General features: G+C 36.8%; 1 protein-coding gene across 3 annotated transcripts in view; it reads right to left on the bottom strand.

Annotated features, from left to right (window-relative positions):
* TENM1 (teneurin transmembrane protein 1) overlaps window positions 1-23,912 on the bottom strand; it is a 548,130-nt gene that overhangs the window by 456,754 nt on the left and 67,464 nt on the right. For all 3 annotated transcript variants that reach the window (XM_021685960.1, XM_021685969.1, XM_021685964.1), the window contains exons 2-3: window positions 15,703-15,963; window positions 14,006-14,062 (exon numbers count right to left, since the gene is read on the bottom strand). In XM_021685960.1, the coding sequence (XP_021541635.1) occupies window positions 14,006-14,062; window positions 15,703-15,963 (318 nt within the window). The remainder of the gene's footprint in view (window positions 1-14,005; window positions 14,063-15,702; window positions 15,964-23,912) is intronic.

Raw genomic sequence — 23,912 nt, 5'->3', positions numbered from 1 at the left:
GATCACAATTAACACTACAAAAGACATGAAATAAAATGGAATAAAAAATGTCAGAGTGTGTTGTTCATAGTAAGGGTAGGTATTCTCTTGTGAAATTTTTGTTGCTAATTTTTATTTTTATTTATACATTCATTACGAGCTGGGTCACAATATAAAAAGTATTTCTTACTCTGAGTCACAAACACAAAAGCCACTACTATACACAATGACTTAAACCCTGTGGCTTTTGTTTAATGATATATGTCGAAGATCATTCTCCTTCAATACACACAGAGTTGTCTCATTTTGTTCATGTTAAATTTATTAAAAATATTTCAAATATCTAGAAAAGGGTACAAAGAGCAATACTTTAAACACCCATGTAGGGGCGCCTGGGTGGCTCAGTCAGTTAGGTGTCTGCCTTCGGCTCGGGTCATGATCCCGGGGTCCTGGGATCAAGTCCCACATTGGGCTCCTTGCTCAGCGGGAGGTCTGCTTCTGCCTCTGCCCTTCCCCCTGCTCATTCTCTCTCTCTGTCTCTCTTTCTCTGACAAATAAATAAATAAAATCTTTAAAAAAAAACAAAACACCCATGTACCCCTAACCACTTAGTTTAAGAAATAAAATGTTATAAATAAATAAATAAATAAATAACAAATATTGTGTCAATAGAGTTGAAATGGCCCTATGCAATTCTTCCTAAACCATTCTACTTCTCTTCCCATCATGTATATCTCCTTCTTTATAAGGCTGAAGAATATTCCACTGCATGACTGTACCATAAATTATTCAAGGAGCCCCCTACTGATGAACATTTTCATTGATATCTTGCTTGACTTATTTTGAACAATGCTACTGTAAACATCCTCATACATATCACTGCATACTCACTCAATGTCTATAGGATAACTTCTGCAAAGTAAAACCACTGAGTCAAAGGAGGTAGACTTTTTGCTAGATTTTGTCAAATTTCCTCTCATAGAGACTCTATTTATACTCCTATAATCAATATTTCATACACATTTATCAACAAAGCATATTATTAACTGGTTATTATTACCAATGTGAGAGGTGATAAATGATAAGTTATGGTTCTATTATGCATTTCTTTTAGGAGTGAGGTTAACATTTTTCATATGTCCAAGAACCATTCTCATTTCCTTTTCTACGGACTCTATCAATTGTTTTTCATTTTATTGTTGGGGCTTTTTTTCTTATTGACTGTAAGTACTTTTTACATAAGAGGAAATTAACCCTTTGTCTCTGGATGCTACAAATACAACATGGCAACATTTTTGTTTACAGCTTGTTTTCATGTCCTATATCTAGAAAAGCCTCCCCTACTCCAAGTTCAGGAAAAAAATTCTCCCATATTTCCTTCTACTAATTACTTCCATATTTAAATTTTAATTCATCTATAATTTATTTTGGTGTAGGAAGTGAGGTAGAGAATCAATATTATTGTTTTGTAGATACCTACCTAATTGTCCTGACACCTTTTTTCTTTTTTTTTTATTATGTTATGTTATCACCATACATTACATCATTAGTTTTTGATATAGTGTTCCATGATTCATTATTTGCATATAACACCCAGTGCTCCATGCAGAACATGCCCTCTTTAATACCCATCACCAGGCTAACCCATCCCCCCAACCCCATCCCCTCTAGAACCCTCAGTTTGTTTCTCAGAGTCCATAGTCTCTCATGGTTCATCTCCCCACCATCTATATTTGGGTCAATTTCTGGGTTTCCTCTTCCATTCTAACACTTTGTTTATTCATATACTAGCACTACACTAGTATAATTAAAATGAACTTAAATACATTTTAATAACTGGCAAACTTACTATCACAACATTATGCTTCTTTCCCAAATATTTTCAAACTGTTCTCACATGTTTGGGTTTTTTTTTTTTTTTCCATTTGAACATCAGAGCCAGTAAGTCAGTGTTTTTATAAGGCTAATACTTCTATTGAAATCATGTTAGAATTACAGATTAATTTGGGGAGAATTTTATGATGCTGAGACTTACCATCCAAGGACAGGGTATAGCTTTCCATTTATATATGTTTCCTTCTATGTTCCTCAATAGCATTGCAGCATATGTGTGCATGTGTGTGTGTGCATGTGTGTACTTTTTACTAGTTAGTTCCTAGGTATTTTGATTGTCACCATTGCATTGTAAGTTAAACTAATAATTTATTCAACTATATTTTCTAATTGGTTGTGGTTTATACAGAGAAAAACTATTAATTTGAATTTTTGTTTGTATTAATTTACTGTTTGCTTTTATTAGATTTTTGTAAACATACATTATGTAATCTGCAAATAATTTACTTCATTGCTTCTAATTTTATTCCTCTTATTTCTGTTTTCTTTTTTATTATTATGTTATGTTAGCCACCATACAGTACATCATTAGTTTTTGACGTAGTGTTCCATGATTCATTATTTGTGTAAAACACCCAGTGCTCATTACAACATGTGCCCTCCTTAATACCCATCACCAGGCTAACCCATTCTCCCACCCCTCTCCCCTCTAAAACCCTCAGTTAGTTTCCTGGAGTCCATAGTCTCTCATGGTTCACCTCTCCCTCTGAATTTTCCCCCTGCACCCCTTCAGTTTTCCCTTCTTTCCCCTAAGGTCCTCCATGCTATTCCTTATGTTCCACATATGAGTGAAACCATATGATAATTGTATTTCTCTGTTTGACTTATTTCACTTAGCATAATCCCCTCCAGTTCCATCCGTGTTGATTCAAATGGTGGGTATTCATCCTTTCTGATGGCTGAGTAATATTCCATTGTATATATGAATAATGGTGACAGTTGCAACCTTCATAACTGTTTAAAGTAGTTGGTGAAAGTGAACATCCTTGTTTTGCTCTTGACTCAAATGGAAATCCTTCTAGTGCTTCCTCACTTAAAATAAAATTGGGTTTAATGATTTAACATGACATCATGCTACAGAATTATATATATTTTTAATTATAAATAATTATGTTTATTTACATGTAATTATATATAATCATATTATATATGCTACTATAATTATGTTTGTAATTTTAATGCAGCATATAATTTTAATTATATAATATATCATTATAATGTAATAATTAATTATAATAGCATATATAATAGAATTATATCTAAGAAATTAGATTTATATAAATATATAGGTATATTTAAATAAGAATCTCTATCAAAAATTGATGAGCAGCAGTATAGTGGAGTGGTTAAATGCAAGGGTTTAGAATCAGACTGCCTGGGTTTGAAGCCTGGCTTTGCCACTTACTAGCAAAATGACTTCACTTATCTTCATTATGCCTCAATTTCTACATATGGAAATGCAGATATTATTACTACCTAAGTCATGGAGTTGTTGTGAGAATTAAACTCATTAATATCTGTAAAATACTTAGAACAGTGTCTGCAGAGAGTAAATAGTATGTATTTATTAAATAAAACTCTGGGGACGCCTGGGTGGCTCAGTCGGTTAAGCATCTGCTTTCAGCTCAGGTCATGATCCCAGGGTCCTGGGAACAAGTCCCACATCGGGCTCCTTGCTCAGTGGGGAGCCTGCTGCTCCCCCCGCTTGTGTACTCACTTTCTGTCTCTCTCTCTGACAAATAAATAAATAAAATCTTTAAAAAAATAAATACAACTCTCGATTTTATTAAATGCCTTTTTAGCATCTAAGCAATTTTTCATATGGTTTATCTATTCATAGAGTAAATTAGAGTAACAGATTTCCTAATAGTGAACCATCCTTGCATTCCTAGTGAACTGTACTCAGTTATAGCGTATTATTCTTTTACTCCATTGCTGGACTTTGTCAGTATTTTATTTAAGAAGCTTCCATCAATATTCACAAGTATAATTGGTTTGTAGCTATATTTTGGGATTTCTTTTTCTGCTTTAGACCTCAAAGCTTTTCTTGCTTCCAAAAAATTTTCAAAGATTTTGGAAGCTTTCACTTTTGTTATGCTCTGAAAATATTTAAGGAGCACTGAAATGATACATTCCTTAAAAGATTGGCAGGTTTTGCCTATGAAACTAATTCTGCTACTTTTTTTGGTTTGGGTAGTTCTTTGGTAATTTTGTTTCTATCATATAAATCAGAAAGTTTAGATTTTCTCTATCTTCTAAGGCCAATTTTGGGCATTTATATTTTTCCTATAAAATCATCCACTCCACCCAGGTTTTCAAGTGTATCTTCAAAGAGGTGCATAAAGTAGTTTCCTAGGAATTGTTCAATTTCCTCTTTTTCTGAGTTATTATGACAGGCTTATTTTTTTAGCTTCTCCCCTTTCCTTGATTATGTATTTTATTGTCCCCCCATGAAATGACTTTCAGATTTACCCATTAATTCTAGATTTTAAATAATATATAACTGGAAAAATCAGCTCAACTAACAAATGAAGAAATGTCATTAGAAAAAAAGGAGATGATAAAAGGTTCAATTCCAGAATCAATAAGGGCCATGTAATTTTAAATACATAGTTTCATTTTTTTACCCTTCGAAAAATTGGCAAGAAATATTTTAAAGTAAATCACCGAATGTAAGTGAGGGAGCAATGAAACTGCTGTTTTCATGCTTTGCTAATGGGGGGCTATGAATTCAGAAATAATTTCATAATATGTATCTTGGGCCTTAATGTAAACATTATTGAACCCAGTTATTTTCTTTGTAGAAATCTGCTGTAAGGAAGTAGAACCAGACCATAGCTTTGATGACAAAGATGTCTATTTTATAGTTGTGAAATATTAGAAATGTTAATATATGTTATATGTTATATAAATGTTAATAACTCTACCAAAAATTAGTTAGAGTTAACAAGGAGCATTGGCTTCAACTTAAAGTCACAAGCTGAATTCAGATCTAATAAGAGTCAGCCTGTTCTTTGAAGCTTTGAAAATAGGCACTGGCTTCTCTCTAGCTATGAAAGTCCTAGATGGCATCTTCTTGCAATAGAAGGTTGTTTTGTCTACATTGAATATCTGCTGTTTAGTGTAGCCGTCTTCATTGATGATTTTAGTCAGATCTTCTGGATGACTTGCTGCAGCTTCTCCATCAGGCCTGGCTGCTTCCCCTTGCACTCTTATGCTATGGAGATGGCTTCTTTTCTTACCTCAAGAACCAACTTCTGCTAGCTCCAAACTTTTTTTCTTCAGCTTCCTCACTTCTCTCAGCCTTCATAGAATTGAAGAGAGTTAGGGCCTTGCTCTGCATTAGACTTTGGCTTAAGGGAATGTTGTGGCTGGTTTGATCTTCTATCTAGACCATTAAAACTTTCTCCCTATCAGCTATAAGGCTGTTTTGCTTTCTTATCATTTGTGTGTTCACTGGAGTAGCACTTTTAATTTCTTTGAAGAACTTTTCCTTTATATTCACAACTTGGCTAACTGGTATAAGAAGCTTAGCTTTCAGCCTATCTTGGCTTTCAATATGCCTTCTTCACTAAGTTTAATCATTTCTTGCTTTTGATTTAAATGAGAAACATGATAATCTTCCTATCACTTGAACACTTAGAGGCTGTTGTATGTTTTTAATTGTGCTAATTTCAGTACTGTTGTGTCTTGGGAATAGGGTGGCTGGAAGAGAGGGAGAGAGATGGAGAACTGGCCAGTTGGTGGAGCAGTGAGAAGACACAACATTTATCGATTAATTTCACCATCTTATATGGGCATGGTTTGTGGTGCCCCAAAACAATTACAATAGTAACATCAAAGGTCGCTGATTACAGATCACCATCACCAATACAATAATAATAATCAAAAAGTCTGAAATTTTGCACCAAAATGTGGCACAGAGTTACAAAGTTAGCAACGCTGCTGAAAAAATGGTGCCGACAGACTTGCTCAAAGTAGGGTTGCCACATGGGGCGCCTGGGTGGCTCAGTTGGTTAAGCAACTGCTTTCGGCTCAGGTCATGATCCTGGAGTCCCGGGATCGAGTCCCGCATCGGGCTCCCTGCTCAGCAGGGAGCCTGCTTCTCCCTCTGACCCTCACCCCTCTCATGTGCTCTCTCTCTCTCATTCTCTCTGTCTCAAATAAATAAATAAATAAAATCTTAAAAAAAAAAAAAGTAGGGTTGCCACAAACCTTCAATTTGTACCAAACACATTATCTGTGAAGCACAATAAAACAAGGTACGTCTGTACTGTCATTTATTCCTAGTGAGTATATGCTCAACCATATTTTTTGTTACATTTTCTAACCTCTTAAAAAAATCTATAGGGGCACCTGGGTGGCTCAGTCAGTTAAGTGCCCAACTCTTGATCTCAGCTCAGGTCTTGATCTCAGGTTCGTGAGTTCAAGACCCACTTTGGGCTCCATGCTGTGCATGGAGCTTACTCAAAAAATTTAAAAAATCTACTGATAAGCTAATTCTGTAGGCACATTAATTCATTTTGGCTTCTTTCATATTATTTAATGTACTAAAGAAGTAAGTGGTTAAACAATATATCAAGATCAATTACAAAGACTAATAAATAATTCTATTTTATTTTAACGTCTACATTACTCATACTATATTTAACTTCTTTTACATTCAAGTTTGATTTCATGTAAATATATCCATGATGCATACCACACGTATACATACCAGACATTTAGAGTTATTATTTGTATGTAGATACTTAGATTCTAGTTCAAAGTTAAAATAAATTTTCAAGCAGTTTGCTTTTAGAATTGGGGACATTATAATTTTGGTAGCTATATATCTGCCTATCATCTATCCATCTTTCTACATATACTTCCATAAGTCATAAAGTACAGATGATTGAATTTGAGCACTTAAAAAAATAAAGGTGTACATCTACACACACACACACATACATATCCTGTGAACCTATTTCAAAAGGCAAATGACAAACTAAGAAACATGCATAATATGTGACACCAAGGATTTTTAACCTTAATATACGAAGTGTTCTTGAAAAATAGTAAGAAATATAAAAATTCAAATAGAAAAATGGGTGAAGGATGTCAAGAGAAAATTCAGAACCAAAGAAATGCAAATGGTCCATTAACATATAAAAAGATGCCCAAGCTCCCTCATAAATAAAATGCAATGTAATAGCACAAAAAGATACCATATTTCATCTAGCAGATTGGGTATTAGAAGTCTTTTTCGGGGCGCCCGGGTGGCTCAGTCATTAAGCGTCTGCCTTCGGCTCAGGTCATGGTCCCAGGGTCCTGGGATCAAGCCCCACATCCGGCTCCCTGCTCAGCGGGAAGCTTGCTTCTGCCTCTCCCACTCCCCCTGCTTGTGTTCCCTCTCTCTCTGTGTCTCTCTCTGTCAAATAAATAAATAAAATCTTTAAAAAATAATAATAATAAAAATTTAAAAAAATAAATCTTTTTCATCATTGTCAGTGTTGATAAGGATATAGGAAAACAGGTGCATTAGTAGGAAGATACATTGGCTGTTTAAAGGGGAAATTTAGTAATATCTATAAAAAATGCTCAATGTACATATTCTTGACCCATCATTTCTACTTCTACGAAATTATCCAATAGGTGTGCAAAAAGATGTGTACAAAGATGTTAAGTGCAGCACTGTTTTTAATGACAAAGCGTTGGATATCTACATGTCCACGAATAAGGGAACTAACTAAATAAAAAAATGATACAGAAACAGACTACACAACCATTAAAAAGAGCGAGACAGATCTATATATTACAAATATCGGAGAATGTCCAAGATAGAATATTAGTTATAAGAAATTATTAGACTTTCTGTAGTATGTTCTCCCGTTTGTACATGTACAGGACATTTGGGGAATGATACATAATACACTGTTAACACTGGCTACCTCTCAAGAGTGGCACCTGAAGTGTAAGAGGGAGAAGGATTTTTCACTTTAAACTTGTTTTTACTGTTTTAATTTTTAAACCATCAGCTGATATAACTTCAGAACTACAAAAAATACAGTAAAAATAACCTACAAAAAAGAAAATATGAGCTTGTTATATCTAACTTTATAATGGCTGAATTTCAATAATATCAAAATTGTTTCCAATTGTAAGAGTATCACAGTCACCACAGAAGTGTCTCATGCACACATAAAGTAATCTCAGTGACTTACACACTTCCTCTGATTGTGTAACATCTCCAAAGGAGCCATTACAAAGTCAACTGCACTGTCTTATACATGCCTAATGGGTCCAACAGAGCCATTAGGATGTCAGTTATATGGCAGGGCTCCTGCCAAAGCTATTACCAAGTCATTGCATTGTTTCACATACTTCCTTTGACATTCAGATGGTTCCCGAGGAACTGTTATCATTGCTATGGAAGTGTCCTGTATAACTTACATTACCAGGGGAAAACAAAAAAGCAAAGGAAAGAAATGTAAAACAAACAAACAAATTCCCTCCATTAAATGTACATGAATGGCCCCACATGGTCAAATATCAGAAGGAATGACTCCTCATTTGGGTGTAACTATTACATGTCATTCAAGAAACCCAGGTGTTAGACTAGCTGTTTTTTCACAACTCCTGCTGTTCCGAGGAAGCAATTTAGGGTCTGAGAACACCATATGCATGGCTGAGATAGTATGGCGTTTATTGGTAGCACATGGTATATTACCAGCTTTCTGGGGTATGCAGTACAGAAACAACAGGGAGCAGTACTAATGGATTTTTTTGGCTATTATGGGATTATATCAGATAATCCCTTACCTGTAAAGTTCCTGAGAAGCATATAGGGAGCTCAGCTGCCCAACAATCGTGGAAATCAACAGGGCTTCTGGGTAGTTGAAATCCCAGCTCTACCTTAAGGAGCTACTACAATGACAACAGGCAAACAATGGTACAAGTGAACCTTCAGCCAGGTCTAAAGTACTTCATTGAATTTCTGCTTACAGTCTTCTATACTTGGCAGAACAAGATTGTTGGCTACGGAAATGATGTCTTATTGAAGGTAAGGCAAGTGCACGGCATTTTACCCAGATGGAAATGAGGAGCAAATAGGCTGGACCCTGCTAGGCTAGAGTTTCCTGGGACACTAGATGTTTCAGAAGTCACACGGCAGGTCTGGCTAATCCTTGCCAAGAGAGCCTTCACCTCATCGCACCTACCCCACAATACGTGCATAATACGTTCTTGCTGAATGATAGAAAACAACCACAATTAACACTGACTGTGCATTTAACATATGACAGGCACATTGTGAAGAGCAATATATTCATTTTCTCATTTAATCCTCACACACACAAAAACTGCATAGGTAATATCTCCACTTGACAGACAAGGAAACTGAGGCTTGGAGAGTTTTAGGTAACTATTCAAGGACACACAGCAGGTAAATGGATGAACCAGGGCACAAACCTAGGTCTACCTTATACCATAGACCATGTTCTTAACCACACACTCTATAGAGAGCACAGTTTATTTAGATTGAATTAATATAACCATTTTTACTGTAATAAATGGTTTGAGATCACTTGCGTTCTCATAGCAAGCTGCACATATCTTTATCACAGTGCTAACTGGATTGCATTAAAATTAGCTCCTTCTCCTTTCTAATAGACCTCTTTGGGTATATGTGCCTACTTGGCTCTGACTGCCCTGCATTGAGAATTGCTCCAAGAACCCAGTGGCTGGGTTCCCACAAAGCAACATTTGTATTACTGACCTCACTCCTTGGGTGTAGCTGATGGAACCAGTGGTAGATATCTGACTCAAGCTGGGAAAATTATTCTGTCTCCTTGCAATTTAGAAATGGCACTGAAAAATAGCAGGTTAATTTCAACTTCTTTTCTGAACAGAAGAAATATAAACTGAGGAATTGTATGAGGTTTCGGGTGTGTCTTGAAAATGGGAGATTTAGAGAAAGTCAACCTGCAGAGGCAGGACCGAAGGAACTGGATTCAGAAACAAGAGGCAAAGTGCAGGCAATTCTTCTGATCTAAGTCCTTCCTGCTGTCTAGCCACTCTCTTGCCCTGGTCCCATGAAGCATTCTCATGCCCTTTTAAATAAATGTGGGTTTTTTTGTGTAAGCTATCTCAAGTTGGTTTCTGTTCCCTGCAATAACCGTAATAAATAATAATGAATAATCCTAACTAACAGGGCATCCATCCCCCCCACTGGACTATATGTTCTTTGAGATTGGGGATTGTATACTGGTCATCTTTTATATATCCCCAGTCTCCAGTACAGAGCTTAGCAGCGAGTAAGCACTCAATAAATATGGCTTGCACAGAAATATCACTATAAACAAGAATATAGCTATAAATAATTTCTTCACAATTTACAGATCTTCCTCGACTTACAATGAGGTTATGGCCTGATAAACCCATCGTAAGTTGAATATACTGTAAATTGAAAATGCATGTAATACACCTGACCTACTGAACACCATAGCTTAGCCTACCTTAAACTTGCTCAGAACACTCACATTAGCCTACTGTTGGGCAGAATCATCTCAAAGAAAGCCTATTTTATAATAAAGTGTTTAATAACTCATGTAATTTATTGACTACTGTACTGAAAGTGAAAAAAAAACACAAAACAGAATGGTTGTATAGGTGCATAATGGATGTAAGTGTATTGGCTGTTTACCTTTGTGATCACGTGGCTGACTGGGGGCTGTGCCTGCCACTGCCCAGCATCAGGAGAGGATTGTACTGCATATCGCTACTCCGGGCAAAGATCAAAATTCAAATTCAAAGTACAATTAATACTGAATGAGTATTACTTTCTCACACCATAAAGTCAAAAGCATGTGAGTCAAACCACCATAAGTCGGGGACCATCTGTATACTTTATTAGTTACAGGTTCAGAATGCTTTTTCTCTGTTTCTCTCCATTTAGCTTCTTGATACACAATTTCATTTTCACTTTTTATAATCTAACTGTTTCATTTAGGCCATATGTGAAAAACCTATTCTTGGAAATTGATTACCCAAATTTAGTTGCCCATATCGTTTATTCCTCCAGTCTGAGGTAGAGTCAAATGTAATTATGAGGGGTACCCTAATCGCTGAGGTTGAGCCTCAAGTAGGACTGCCGAATCCTTCTAAGAAATGCCCATTGGATCGCCTGTCAGAGGCAGAGCTGTGTATTAGAGGACCAGAGGTTTGACCCACCAGCATTTCTATCCTTGTAAGATCAGAGAAGAGCTACAAAAATATATTGCCTCTCAGTTTTATTTTTTTCCTCAGAGCAATGTTGGTAGTAAGGTGAAACGGGAATGGTGAGGGGGTAAAATGAATAAAGAGGTACGGTTGATATCAATGTGTCCTGCTCACAGGCCTCAGGATGAAGCTAACTTGAGTAAGTCTGCATTTTTCCTAAACAGACCATTAAGCATTAATAGACAACAAAGGGTTTACTTAGGACAAATTTGAGGGGATGGAAACAAAACTCCATTAGTGTTCTGATTGCCGTATGAAAGCTAAGAAATCTGGATTCCCTTCTGTTACCCAATGTTCTCCCTCCCCTCCCCTGTGCTTCAGGCGGCTCAGTCCAAGCGTTTCATGCTAAAATGGATGGTTATTTATTTTAATCCTTCATAGGTTATAGCATGTCGGAGACTTAAATTCAATTAAGGGTAACCAAATAGAGTTTATGAAAATGAGAAAAAATAAATATTTTGAAAAGCTTAACCAATTAATGAAATGAAAGAAACAAGTCCTTCTAGACATGATTTTGGAAATGTAAGTAGGAAATCCAAGTCATAATCTAGGATGGACAGAATTGAAAGCATCCTTGAAATCATGTCTCAGAATCTTTCTCAGTTGAATAACTCACCCAAATTAACAATTTCCCCTATCTCCACTTTTCTCCCACATTTACAGGAGTGAGGCTTAAATCATCCTGAGCTGGTCTATGATATTGTGCCTACTGCATCATCAATAATCTCAAAATCAGAATGTATAGGAAGACAGAACTAAAAGAAAGTGTCACTGACACTAACTGAGGCACAGGGATGGGGTGGCATGGAGTCTCAGACAGTAAAATATATAAATCTTAAAAATTTTATGCCATTTTACTCTTTTCAAATATAGTATATAAAAAGTCAGATTAATGAAAAAGATGCCTTTTTAGGCCTCCTTCCATGAATGGATGAGATCAATGGGAAATAAATAGCAACAGTTGCACACAAACATCAAGTTCAATTCATTGAAAATAACTATTTCTTCAAATTAATATGCTTTTAGAAAAAGCATTTATACTCTCATCTTAACTCAAACCTTCTTTGTGAGAACCTAGGGAAATGTTGAAGACTGCTCAAGCCTGGTTATCACTGATTGAAAATTTATAGAATCAAATTGGTGAAATCATACTAGATGTCATAAATTAAGACTCTAAACTGTATACTCTTTATTGAAAATTAGTAGTAGGAGTCAGCATAAGATGTATAGAACTCTCACCGAGAAGGGAAAAGTTGTTTAAGTTCACATTATATGTGAGTTAAGGAAGGAAAGGAATGGCTATTTGGAAAATAATCAGTTGCACTTAGCTAGCTGGTTTCTGAATTTCTGTTTTAACTCTTCCTCCTATGTAAAATCTGGATAAAGAGAATCTATTTCGCAGAGTGATCATGAGGATGATATCAGATAAAGATACCAAAAGTGTGTTTGGAAATCGAAGTGCTGATCAATAATAATAGTGAACATTCAAATTGTACTTATGTGTTACAAATACTATTCTAAATCTTCATATACATTAATTTATTCAATCGTCACAAAACCCTCATGGTAGACATTAACATTATCCTTATTTTACAGATGATGAAATTCAGGCACAGAAACTTCATATAACTTTCCCAAGGTCACACAGCTGGGATTTAAACTTGGGTTGTCTGGCTCCACAGTCCAAACTTATAATCACTATGCTCCACTGCCTCTCAAAAGTTGACATCATTCTTGGAGGTACATATTGGGCCAATAGAGTCTTGCAGTAAGGATGAGTTTTTAGCAGACTGGATCATTGGTTTTCCTTGGCAGCCCAGCCCAATTTTGTGATACCCTATCCAGTTCCTAAAATAAACCATAAGGAAAATAAACCTACAAGGAAAAGATAGGATGCGTGTCCTTTACTCCTGCGTCTTCCAACTGTCTCAGTAAATAGTATTTCACGATCAAGGTAGATAGATAGTTGATTAGACTGAGGGCCAAATGAAACTGAATAGTTTCATTCTTGAAAGTCCCTAATACACCCAAGGAATAAGACTCAGTAATACAATATAGTGGCTCACCCCAGCATGCAGTTCTCATGGTGGGGTAGGGGAGGATAATGTGCATTTTGATAAAGCTCATTCTGATATATCTTTCCTCTGATCCCTTCCCCTGGCCACCTTCCAATTTTGAGTCACTGCCCTGTGGTCAGATGTGAAGATCTGATTTTGATTTCATCAAAATCATTTATAAATATTGCTTTCAGGATGCCTCACAAAAAGAGGCAAAACTTAATGGGTGCAATGAAGACAAAAGTAAAAAGGACACCAATATCCCCTCACTGAAAAACTGATACAGTATAAATAGAGGTTTACAGGGAAGAATGAACAACATTTCTTTCATCGAAGGTGTTATTTATAATTGATGACATGGATATAGCAGGATTCTAAACCCAAGCCGTAGCATCTGAAGGAAAAGATCAAAGCCATTTGCTAGGTGTTCTAAAGTTATGACAATATCTGGATTAAATTAATGACTAAAGCCATGCAAAAAATCATAGATAATGTAGGAAATCATGAGGCCAAACCCAACTCAACTTGACTTAAAATCTTCACCTCCATGCTAAATAATGTTTCCCTATCCCACCTTAGATCTTGTCTTGTCCTTGTCCCCAGCTCCTGCATCACTTCCTCTTCACTACCAACATACAGACATGAAGTTTTCCAGAGGAAAGCAAACCAGTAAGCAGCCAATGAACTAATCTTTGACAGGTTAAATAACCAGCCCTGTGTGTTGTTTGTCAGGGGGGCAGGGTTCCACTTTGTGGGGTGGGCGTCAGGGATGGGGTGAGGCAAAAATAATCAGTGGTCAAATATTTGGAAACACTTACCTTGAGTAGACCCAGCTGGAGCCTCCATGTCACAACAAACAGGAGAGAATTTAAAACCTGTAATACCAAACATTTTACGAATTAATCCTTATCCAACTCAGCTGGGATTCTTCAATCTTTAGCCCATATCCTTCATCTGGTAGTATTTTTTCAGTAACAGATTCAATGAAATATGATTCACATATCATAATGTTCACCTTCTTAAAATGTATAATTCAGTAGTTTTTAGTACTTTCACAGAGTTCTGTAACCATCACCAATATATAATTCCAGAATTACTTCATTACCTCAAAAGAAACCCCATACACCTAGGGTCTTACAGAAGTGGAAGAATGGTGGAAACCCATGGAGAAATTTCTTTTATTTTAATGTTTCGATGCAGTGAACTGGCTATATTACTTCATATGTCAGGAGTGACATGAAGGACAACAAGAAGTCTCAGTGATGCAGGAGATCATTTAACACTCCTTTTCACGTAAATGTGGTCATTAGTTTTTCTGTTTCAGAGCTGAAGCCCAGAAAACTTTAGAGACCAGTCCAAGGTCTCATAACTTCCATCCTAATGCTCTTTCACTTACATGACTATGCATACATAGATCATCTATGTTCCCTTCTCATTTCCATAATTCCCCTCCTCGCTCTTGGCCAAAGCCAGCAATATATACATACATACATACATGAAAATAAACTAAAACAAAATCAAGACCCCAAGGATACTTGGTGATATTACAAAATGTTATGGTCTATCATTAAGGAAATGATATTTTAACTAGTGGGCAAATGGTCATTCCTGATTGTATCATTGTGGCCAGTGTCCCCTATGGGCTGAACCAGGCAGAGGAGGATAGAATAGAAAAAGCTGTAGGTATAGGATGGTTGGCTACCTCTCTGCCACCTGAGAAAATACTAATTAGTCACTGCTCACAGAGCAGGCCTGTGGTCACGGTAATGGCACCTATGAAGTTTAGACAAACAGAATGATGAAGAGCCCAGATTAATGTGTTTAATAAGTATTAATGTGCTTTTTATGAAAGGATTCCATAAGAGTAGGGACAGAGGAACAGAAGTAAAATAAACTAACCTCTTCCCAACAAATCAAAAAGACAAAACTTTTCTGTTTCTAAAAGTTGTAAGAAAAGAATATATAATTACAATTTAATGATACTGTATTATTACTTACTGTCTGGCAAATGGCTGAAGTTAATTTACCTTCTGGGTTTTTTTTTAATTGTTTCAGTCTAACCTGGTTAATTTGAATCTGTCTGTACACTTGACAGGTTAATCTGAATTAAGAGAGCACATACAGTCATTCATCTCATTGTTCATATATTGATATAAAGCCAAAATACATGAAATGAGTACTTTCTATAATAAACACCACTAGTAGTGCACTGGAAAATAAAGATGAAAATAAAAGGTGAGTAATAAATACGACATGCACAATATTGCTGACGACATGAGATTATTTCCTTTGGGGGATCACCAGAAATAAAAAGCATTTTATCTATCATTATAAATAAATGTGTCTATTTGCCAGATATTTGGGTACATACCTTGTCTATGGGAGCCCACTAACCTGCATTTCTAAGTTGCACAGTACATGAAAGATAAGCAGACATAGGGAAGGAAAACAAATCAAAGGCTAAAAACTGCATTTTCTCTGGGTTTTACTTAAACAGTATAGATAGTTCTATTACCATTCTCCCCATCCGACTTCCTTTCATGTTCTGTGTCAGTCAAGGACAATGCAGAGTTGGCCCGGCTGGACAAACAGGAACTGTGTTCTGATTTCATCCCCCGTATCCACATTCTCAGAGCGTGGTCAGGTGAGGCCGCCCCTTCCGTCTCCGTGTCCACATCAGAGCCCATCTCTAGCTGGTAGCCATGCCGAGAAACACTGTGCATGTCTGTCTGGTAGCCAGAGCACAGAGTGTGAGGAGTTTCACAGAATTCCATCTCTGAGAAGAAATGAAATTCAGAGAAGAAGTTTAGAAATAGGAAGAAAGACCCAATAAAATTCTACTTTTTGTCCTTATCCCCTCCCTCCCCCCTTGCTAATAATTATGTGCTTTTGCAAACTTAGAATTCTGGCCTTTTTATTTATGGTAGCTAGGCTTCTGTGCTTATTTTGCGCTTCTGTGTCTGAAAATTATGCTCCTGTTGATTCTTACAAGGCTCTGGAAAAAGCATGCCCAAAATAGCTTTATAGCTACAATTTTAGGTTACACAAAATGTAATGAAATAAGTGAGTGCAAAGGAGTACAAAGTGAGGAAAGCTGTCCTTTAAAAGATATTTTTCTCCGGGGCGCCTGGGTGGCTCAGTTGTTAAGCGTCTGCCTTTGGCTCAGGTCATGATCCCAGGGTCCTGGGATCGAGCCCCGCATCGGGCTCCCTGCTCAGCAGGGAACCTGTTTTTCCCTCTCCCTCTGCCACTCTCCCTGCTTGTGCTCTCTCTCTGTCAAATAAATAAATAAAATCTTTAAAAAAAAAAGATATTTCTCTTCTAAGAAGAATATATATGATCTATAGAGCACAGCTATGCTTAAAATATTAAAATTATTGGCTTTCCTAAGTATTTCATACACATTAAGGTTAAGAATAAAAAATTCAATGTGAAAAATCTGGGGAAAAACATTACATATTTAAACATACTTCTCTAAAGTCTGTTTCCCAAAACACACTAGCCTAACCACTGAAACTATGAGTGCTTAATGTCATTATTTCCCATTGTCTCCAAAGGAGTTTGAGGCCTACCTGAGGCTAATTATTCTGCTTCATTCATTCTTTCAACAAATACATAAAAAATATTCAATTGTATATTACACCTCAGCAGGGCTTCACGGTTGGGATTCCCCCCACCCTTTCTCCCAAGTCTTAGATCTCTATAATGCTTAGGATCTTAGCGATGCTGTAATGAATCCCCTCTTTTTACAGTTGAGGAAAATAAGGTCCAGAGAGTAGGTATCATTTGTCTATTGCCCGTGTCAGGTAGCAACAGATTCCTTTTTCCTAAAACACTCATCTGGGCATGGTTTCTGCTAGACACCAGCGAAACCCCATCCACTTATTGCATGAATATCAGGCATTCAGTCTTACAGTCAATCTTGCATTCAATTATGGCAAGGTGTCAAAAAGGGGGAAAGATGCTTTAACAGTCCCTAATAAGTTAATGAAAAATGACCACATGCCAAGATATATCATCTGAAATGTCCATGTAATACTTAGATAAGGTAATCCGGGGATGTTGTACACTATATAGGATTTTCTCAGACTGACATCAGAGACAGGGTATGTCATTTGGCCAGGAAGAAGCTTAACTGAGTGCATCTAATCCTTAGAACATATCAATAAAATGCAAACCCTAAAATGAATTTAATTCTTTGAATACAGAAAGTGCTAGAATTTAGATAGACCATACACTAGAAAGAAGAGTGCAGAATATGAATATGTGTTTCAAAAATAGCTGTTTTTGTAACATATAATTGCCAAAAAAGGGTTTAATGAATCAAATCTTAATGCTTATTTAATAGCCATTAGGTGCTCAGCACTGTGCTCTACAAAACAGATACTGTGGGCAGAGAAGGCTACTATTATGTATTAGGATAATTCAATTATAAATTAATTTTTTCAGGGTTATAAGTCACTGCTAAGCACATTACTGATGATTTCTGTGCTGCATGTCTCTAAGAGTAATTCTGTTTTTCTACAAAAATTTGTCTAAATTCCAAAGGAGTAATGTTTTAAAAATAGGCATGGTTTCCACCTGTCAAACATATAACCTCAGGAAACTGTGCTTCTCCTTGACATAAGGCCAGAAGTAAAAATCCATTTTGCCCAGTATAAATCTTAGTGATCTAGAATATTGTGACCAATTAATATTCATGCCTCTTATTTTCACAGTGTTTCATTATCCAATCCTACTGTGCAATTGTTGCTACAGCAACCTGATGGTGAACCTGTCAGCTTGAAGCTGCAGGAAAGGAATTTTATATAGGCCTGCATTCACAACTTCTTTCCCTCCCCTAGACCAACGCTTCCCAAACTTCAGGATGCTTCAAAATCATAACCTGGAAGGCTTGTTTAAAACACAGATTGTGGGGCGCCTGGGTGGCTCAGTCATTAAGCGTCTGCCTTCGGCTCAGGTCATGATCCCAGGGTCCTGGGATCGAGCCCCGCATCGGGCTCCCTGCTCCGCGGGAAGCCTGCTTCTCCCTCTCCCACTCCCACTGCTTGTGTTCCCTCTCTCGTTGTATCTCTCTCTGTCAAATAAATAAAATCTTTTAAAAAAATAAAATAAAATAAAACACAGATTGCTGTGCCTGCCCTCCAGTTTCAGTTTCTGATTCCGCAGGTCTGGAGGAAGGCTGGAGAATCTGCATCTCTAACAAGTTCCCAGGTAAAGCCTGGGACCGCACCCTGAAAACTCCATCCCTGGATATTTCCTGAAGTCAGTGGGAGCCAGGAAAAGGGGCGAAGTGAGAGAGCAACCTTACTGGGGCATTACCAAAGATTCTGCAGCAACCAGCTGTAATTCTATTTAGAGATGCAAGAAAGAAAGCATTTGAATTGAATTGCTATGAAGTGTCCCCATTTATTTTCCATGGATTCAGGGCACTAATTAGGAAATTTACTTTCAAAAGCACAGACTTGCATTTATTTTCACTCATACAATGGCACTGAGATGTTATTTTCCAAAGATTACAACATGAGCATCTGAGTCATGGAAAGACATTCACTGGAAAAGGATGAGCAAATAAAAATAAATACACAGCCAATTTGACATTCTGTATAATAAAATACTAGATACGGTTAAAAAATAAAGATCACTGGCAAGTGTAAGAAGAATGTCTTTTTGTTAAAGAGATTTATTTCCCATTCAAAAAGAAATCTGAACATGGATTTGTTCCCTTCTAAGGAAATATGGTGTAATATGATCAAAAAATTGCATAAGATTTCTATTGGCACCATAGTCTGATCTGAATACAAAGATTAAACCACAAATTCTCTAATTAAATACAACCAGATAAAAGTACACTTCCCTTGGTGATACATAATTAGAAAAAGTAACAATCCAAGTAAGCTATCAGTTGCTTTTTTAATGTCTAAAAAAAATAAAAGGAGAGAAAGAAAAGAAAACATTTCCCTTACTTACAGTAAATGATGTGAACACTTCCCTTTCTTGAAATCAACATTACCACTGTGAATTATTTCCTTAAATACACAAAAGTCTTGGTGGTGTTCAAAATTCCCATAGGATGTATTTTCTATAAAGCTCTTACAATGCACCGTAAGTGGTTGTTTTTAGCCTTGCACATATAGCCTTGTTACCTAAAATACTACATATTCCCTAGAGAAGATGAAGTTCAATTGGATTTATTATAGGTCTATTCTTAACCAAAAAGCTAACCATAAGAGAAATGAAAGTACAATCTTAGGATATCTAAGATTTAAATGGATAGACTGGTACCATGAGAAATTACAATTCAGGAATAAACAGATACAGATGTTGCCAAGTGAATGAAGTACTTGGGGCTTCACAAACATGTATTTAAATTTTATTATAAGGAAAACCTATATTGCAGTCTTGTAAGAGACAAAATCTGAGCAAATCAATACAGTTGAAATCCAATTTTTAAAGGGGGCAAAAGATTTGAATAAATGCCTCACAAAAAAAGGTATACAGATAACCAATAAGCAACTGAAAAGATGCTCCACATCATTAGTCATCAGGAAAATGTAAACTAAAACTGCAATGAGACACCACTACAGCCCTAACCATAATGGCTAAAAAACTTCCGACCACACCAAGTGTTGACAAGGATGTGGAGCAACCATATACACTGCTAGTGAGAAAGTAAAATGGTACAACCACTTTGGAAAGCAATTTGCCAGTTTCCTGAAAATGTAAAGCAATCCTTAACAGGAGAGCAATGCACTCCTGGATACCTAGCCTAAAGAAATGAAAACTTTTGTCCAAACAAAATTATATACAAGATTTAGCTTTATTTACAATAGCTAAAAAGAAGACACAGCCCAAGTGTCCATAAAGAACTGAAAGGAGGGGCGCCTGGGTGGCTCAGTTTGTTAAGCATCTGCCTTCAGCTCAGGTCATGATCCCAGGGTCCTGGGATCAAGCCCCACATCGGGCTCCCTGCTCAGCTGGGAGACTGATTCTCCCTTTCCCCTCTGCTCCTGCTCTCTCTCTCTCTTGCTATCTTTCTCAAATAAATAAATAAAATCTTAAAAAAAAAAAAAGAGCTGAAAGGATAAACTACCTGTGGTAGATCTATACACACAGGATGTATGGAATACTACTCAGTCCTAAAAATGAATGAACTATTGATACATGGCAAGATGCATGGACCTCAAAATAATTTTGCTGTGGGAAAGAAGACCAACAGCATGTCTATATGTATGTTTCCCTTTCAATAAAATTCTAGAAAATGCAAACCCATCTACAGTGACAAAGAATAGATTAGCAGTTGCCCGAGGGAGAGAGTGAGGGGGAAGTATAGGACAAAGGCACGCAAGGAAACATTTGGGATGATCTACATGTTTGTTCTCTTGATTGTGACAATAGTTTCACATGTGTATACATGCTGAAGTTTATCAGTTGTACACTTTAAGTGTGTGTAGTTTACTGTACTTGAATTATACCTCTATCAATTTTTTTTAGTGGATTTTATACCACCAAGAAATAGGACAGTGAGGAGACTGGAGAATCAGTTGATTTTCATAGATGGGGCCTCAGGTCTCGAGTTAGAAGCAGGCCCTACTCTCTTCCTCCTCGTGGAAGAAAGCACATGTAACATGAAGGAAAATGTAGTCAAAATGCTGTCTTGCTTTTTGTCTAAGCCAACAAGCCATCAAGGCTAACTGATGCATGATTTCTCAGTGATTCTCTAGGGAGCATGTTTTTCCTGGGAATATAACAGTTGAAAGCTAATTTAAGGAGGGAAATGAAGAATGACGCTGATCGCTGATGAACTTTCAGCATCAAAGGGAACATTCTGTAGTTGGGGGATCATGAGACTAAGTTGAGTGGATCTGGCACAAAGGCTCACTTTAAGCCACTATTAATGCTAATAAATGAATATATTTTTTAAAATGCTATGAAGTGCCCAGTAAAATGAACTACTGAATTTTTTCTCTGAATCTAGGGATTGATCTTCAGGTGTTCAGCCTGGAGAAGCCATTTATCAAAACTTGAAAGGGAAAGTCATAGTTATCTATATGAGCATTTTTCTAGAAATGCCATTTTTGAGTTTGATAAGCTCAAGACTTTATTTTCCTTAAAATTCCACCCATCCAAACTTCTTCTAAAAAGGGAGCTTTAAGGCATCACACTCCAAATAAATAATTGGAGGTCAAAAAGCATGATTAATCTTACCCATGATGTGAGTGATTTGTGATATAACTTCTAAAGAGTGTAGTCCATTTCCAAAGTAAGGAAGAGGGAAGGGGATAAAATTATTAGCTTTAATTACTATGACTCATAAGAAGCCTTATGGACTACATGTAAAAGCAGGTGTTTTTAATTAGCCATGTTGTTTTTGGATAAGTCACTTAACATCTTGGGGCCCCAGTTTCCTCACTTGTAAAATATTCAGGTCCACCTGGAAATCAATCTCTGGGTAACTCCCTTGTTCTAAAATTCTGTAATTATAACTTGACCCTGTTATGGCAAAATGTGGAAGGGTTAATATTTACAAATGGGAAAAGAGTGGTTTTATAAATCAAGGTACTACTCACAGTTCTATTGTGAAGGATAATCATACATGTTAGCTAAATAAGATCTTGTGTCATGATTACGAGTCTTGCAATATTAAAGTCCTGATACAGCTTAGGTATCCACTGTGAGTTGCAAGATTAGTGATAGAGTATATAAAATACATAATGTAAAAAAAAATCAACTGAGTAAATAATTATTCATCAAATATAAAATTGTCAGTTTATAAACATGGCTATTGCAAACAGTACTCTATAGCATAATGAATAAAAAGTCACACAATTAAATAGTATCGCTAATAATTCATTACTGGCTCTAGGGAAAAATATAATGAGTTATTATAATCTTAAACAAGAGAAGGAAGGAAGGAAGGAAGGAAAGAAGGAAGGAAGGAAGGAAGAAAGGAAGGAAGGAAGGAAGGAAGGAAGGAAAGAAGGAAGGAAGGGAGGGAGGGAAAGAAGTGAGCAACGCTAGAAAGGACACATTTCCCTACTGGGTACCACTTTGTGTTTCTCAGTGTAGTGGGTTTGAAAATAAAATCCTATCAAATTGTCAAACAATCAGTTCATGTAAGTTTACTTAAACACAGCTCCACTGAACACCCACTCAATTTCAAGTCAAGAAAACAAAACAAAACAGACTTCTCTGATCTCTCTTAGTCTTAGAAAATTAGCCCAATTTAATTTCTTCTTCACTTACTTCATGAAAAAGCTTTACCGAATGCACAGTACGGTACTAGGCACTGAGCAGAGTGAGTTAACAGGACCATGTCATGTCCTTTGGCAAGTTCCACAGAGAGCTTTGTTAAAGGTACAAATGACAACAAAGTAATAAAGGCACACCACCCAGACATGACCTTTATTTTTCTGCTGAGGGCTTATCAGTCTTTTCTGGGGCACAGCAGAGAAAGAGTGCTCCCACATGTACATCTGGAGCCTGTGGTTATCAGAGGACTTAAAGAAAACAGCAAAGCTTCCTAAGCCTAATCTCCCCCCTCATGGTTTCAAATGTACCCATTATCTCGGTACTCAGGACCTACCAATTATGCCCTATTTAATTTTCAAGATTTCTCCATCTGTCAGTACAGTGACAAGCATAGCAAAAAATCTGGGCAGAGTTAAAAGCCTGAAATAGAAATGTTCATGCTTTGTGACCAATACTGGCTCGGAGCCAACCCAGAAAACAGTTAACAGACGATGTTAATGCCAAAAAGGATGCTCTCAGGAGCCCACCAAGTTGGAAATCTTTAAAAATGGCTCAAACCAGAGAAGGATACAGAATTGTAACAGAAAGTCAAAAGGAAGGGAGATGAGGTAGGAACCTGGAAGAAATCCAAAGGGACTCCAATCATCTTTAGGGAGATAGGAGAACATCTTCAGCAATCTGAGAAGGAAGGACATTTGATATGGAAAGAAGCAACTTCTGCCTATTTTCTTGAACTAATATTCACATCAGTGCAGGGCCCAGTTAGAGTGTACTCACAGAAGATGGGTGAACTTGCTCTGATGCTAATACACAGCAGGTACCCCCACAATGAAAAATGTGAGGCTTGCTCTACTGCCTTCAAAATAAGAGTCTGGAAAAATAATCAGGGACTAGAAAAGATGGTGGGAGGGCCTGGACTTCAACAGAAATTTAGATCAATGAGAGCCTGTGCATGTTCCCTTTATTTCAACATTTCGAATGAGACAGAAACTTCCTGGCCTAAATGAGAAATTTTCAGGGCTACTGAACACTGAAAATGCATGGTGCTCAATGGCCCTAAAAATCTCTCATTTCTTACCTTTGTTGGTCCAATTTTCTGACTGTTCATAACACTTTGGAGCCTGAATTCTTATTGACCACTGTGGCCTTCCAGGTATACTTTTGCATTTTCATTATGTTCACGACGCATGTGAAGCTGTTTAATGTGTGTGTGCATGTGAATTTTAAAAGGCATTAATCTGCGGCACAAGTCCACTTACAGAAGCGAGATGAGTGAGCTAAAGAGTTAAGTAACCACAAAAAACACTTGTGAGTGCTTCAAACCATACTTAGAAAAGCAAACAACGTGACTTCTGTAACATTCTACACTAATCTGTAAGCATTTATTTTGTGATGAATGAGTAAAGATACCAAGATAGAACTGTGCACAGGAGTCATTGTTTATTAAAAAAAAAAAAAAAAACTACTGAATAA

This window comes from Neomonachus schauinslandi, chromosome X (genome assembly GCF_002201575.2).
Source record: "Neomonachus schauinslandi chromosome X, ASM220157v2, whole genome shotgun sequence".
NCBI classification, from domain to species: Eukaryota; Metazoa; Chordata; class Mammalia; order Carnivora; family Phocidae; genus Neomonachus; species Neomonachus schauinslandi.
The sequence above is the reverse complement of the archived record's forward strand: the minus strand, read 5'-3'. Positions and strand labels throughout refer to the sequence as shown.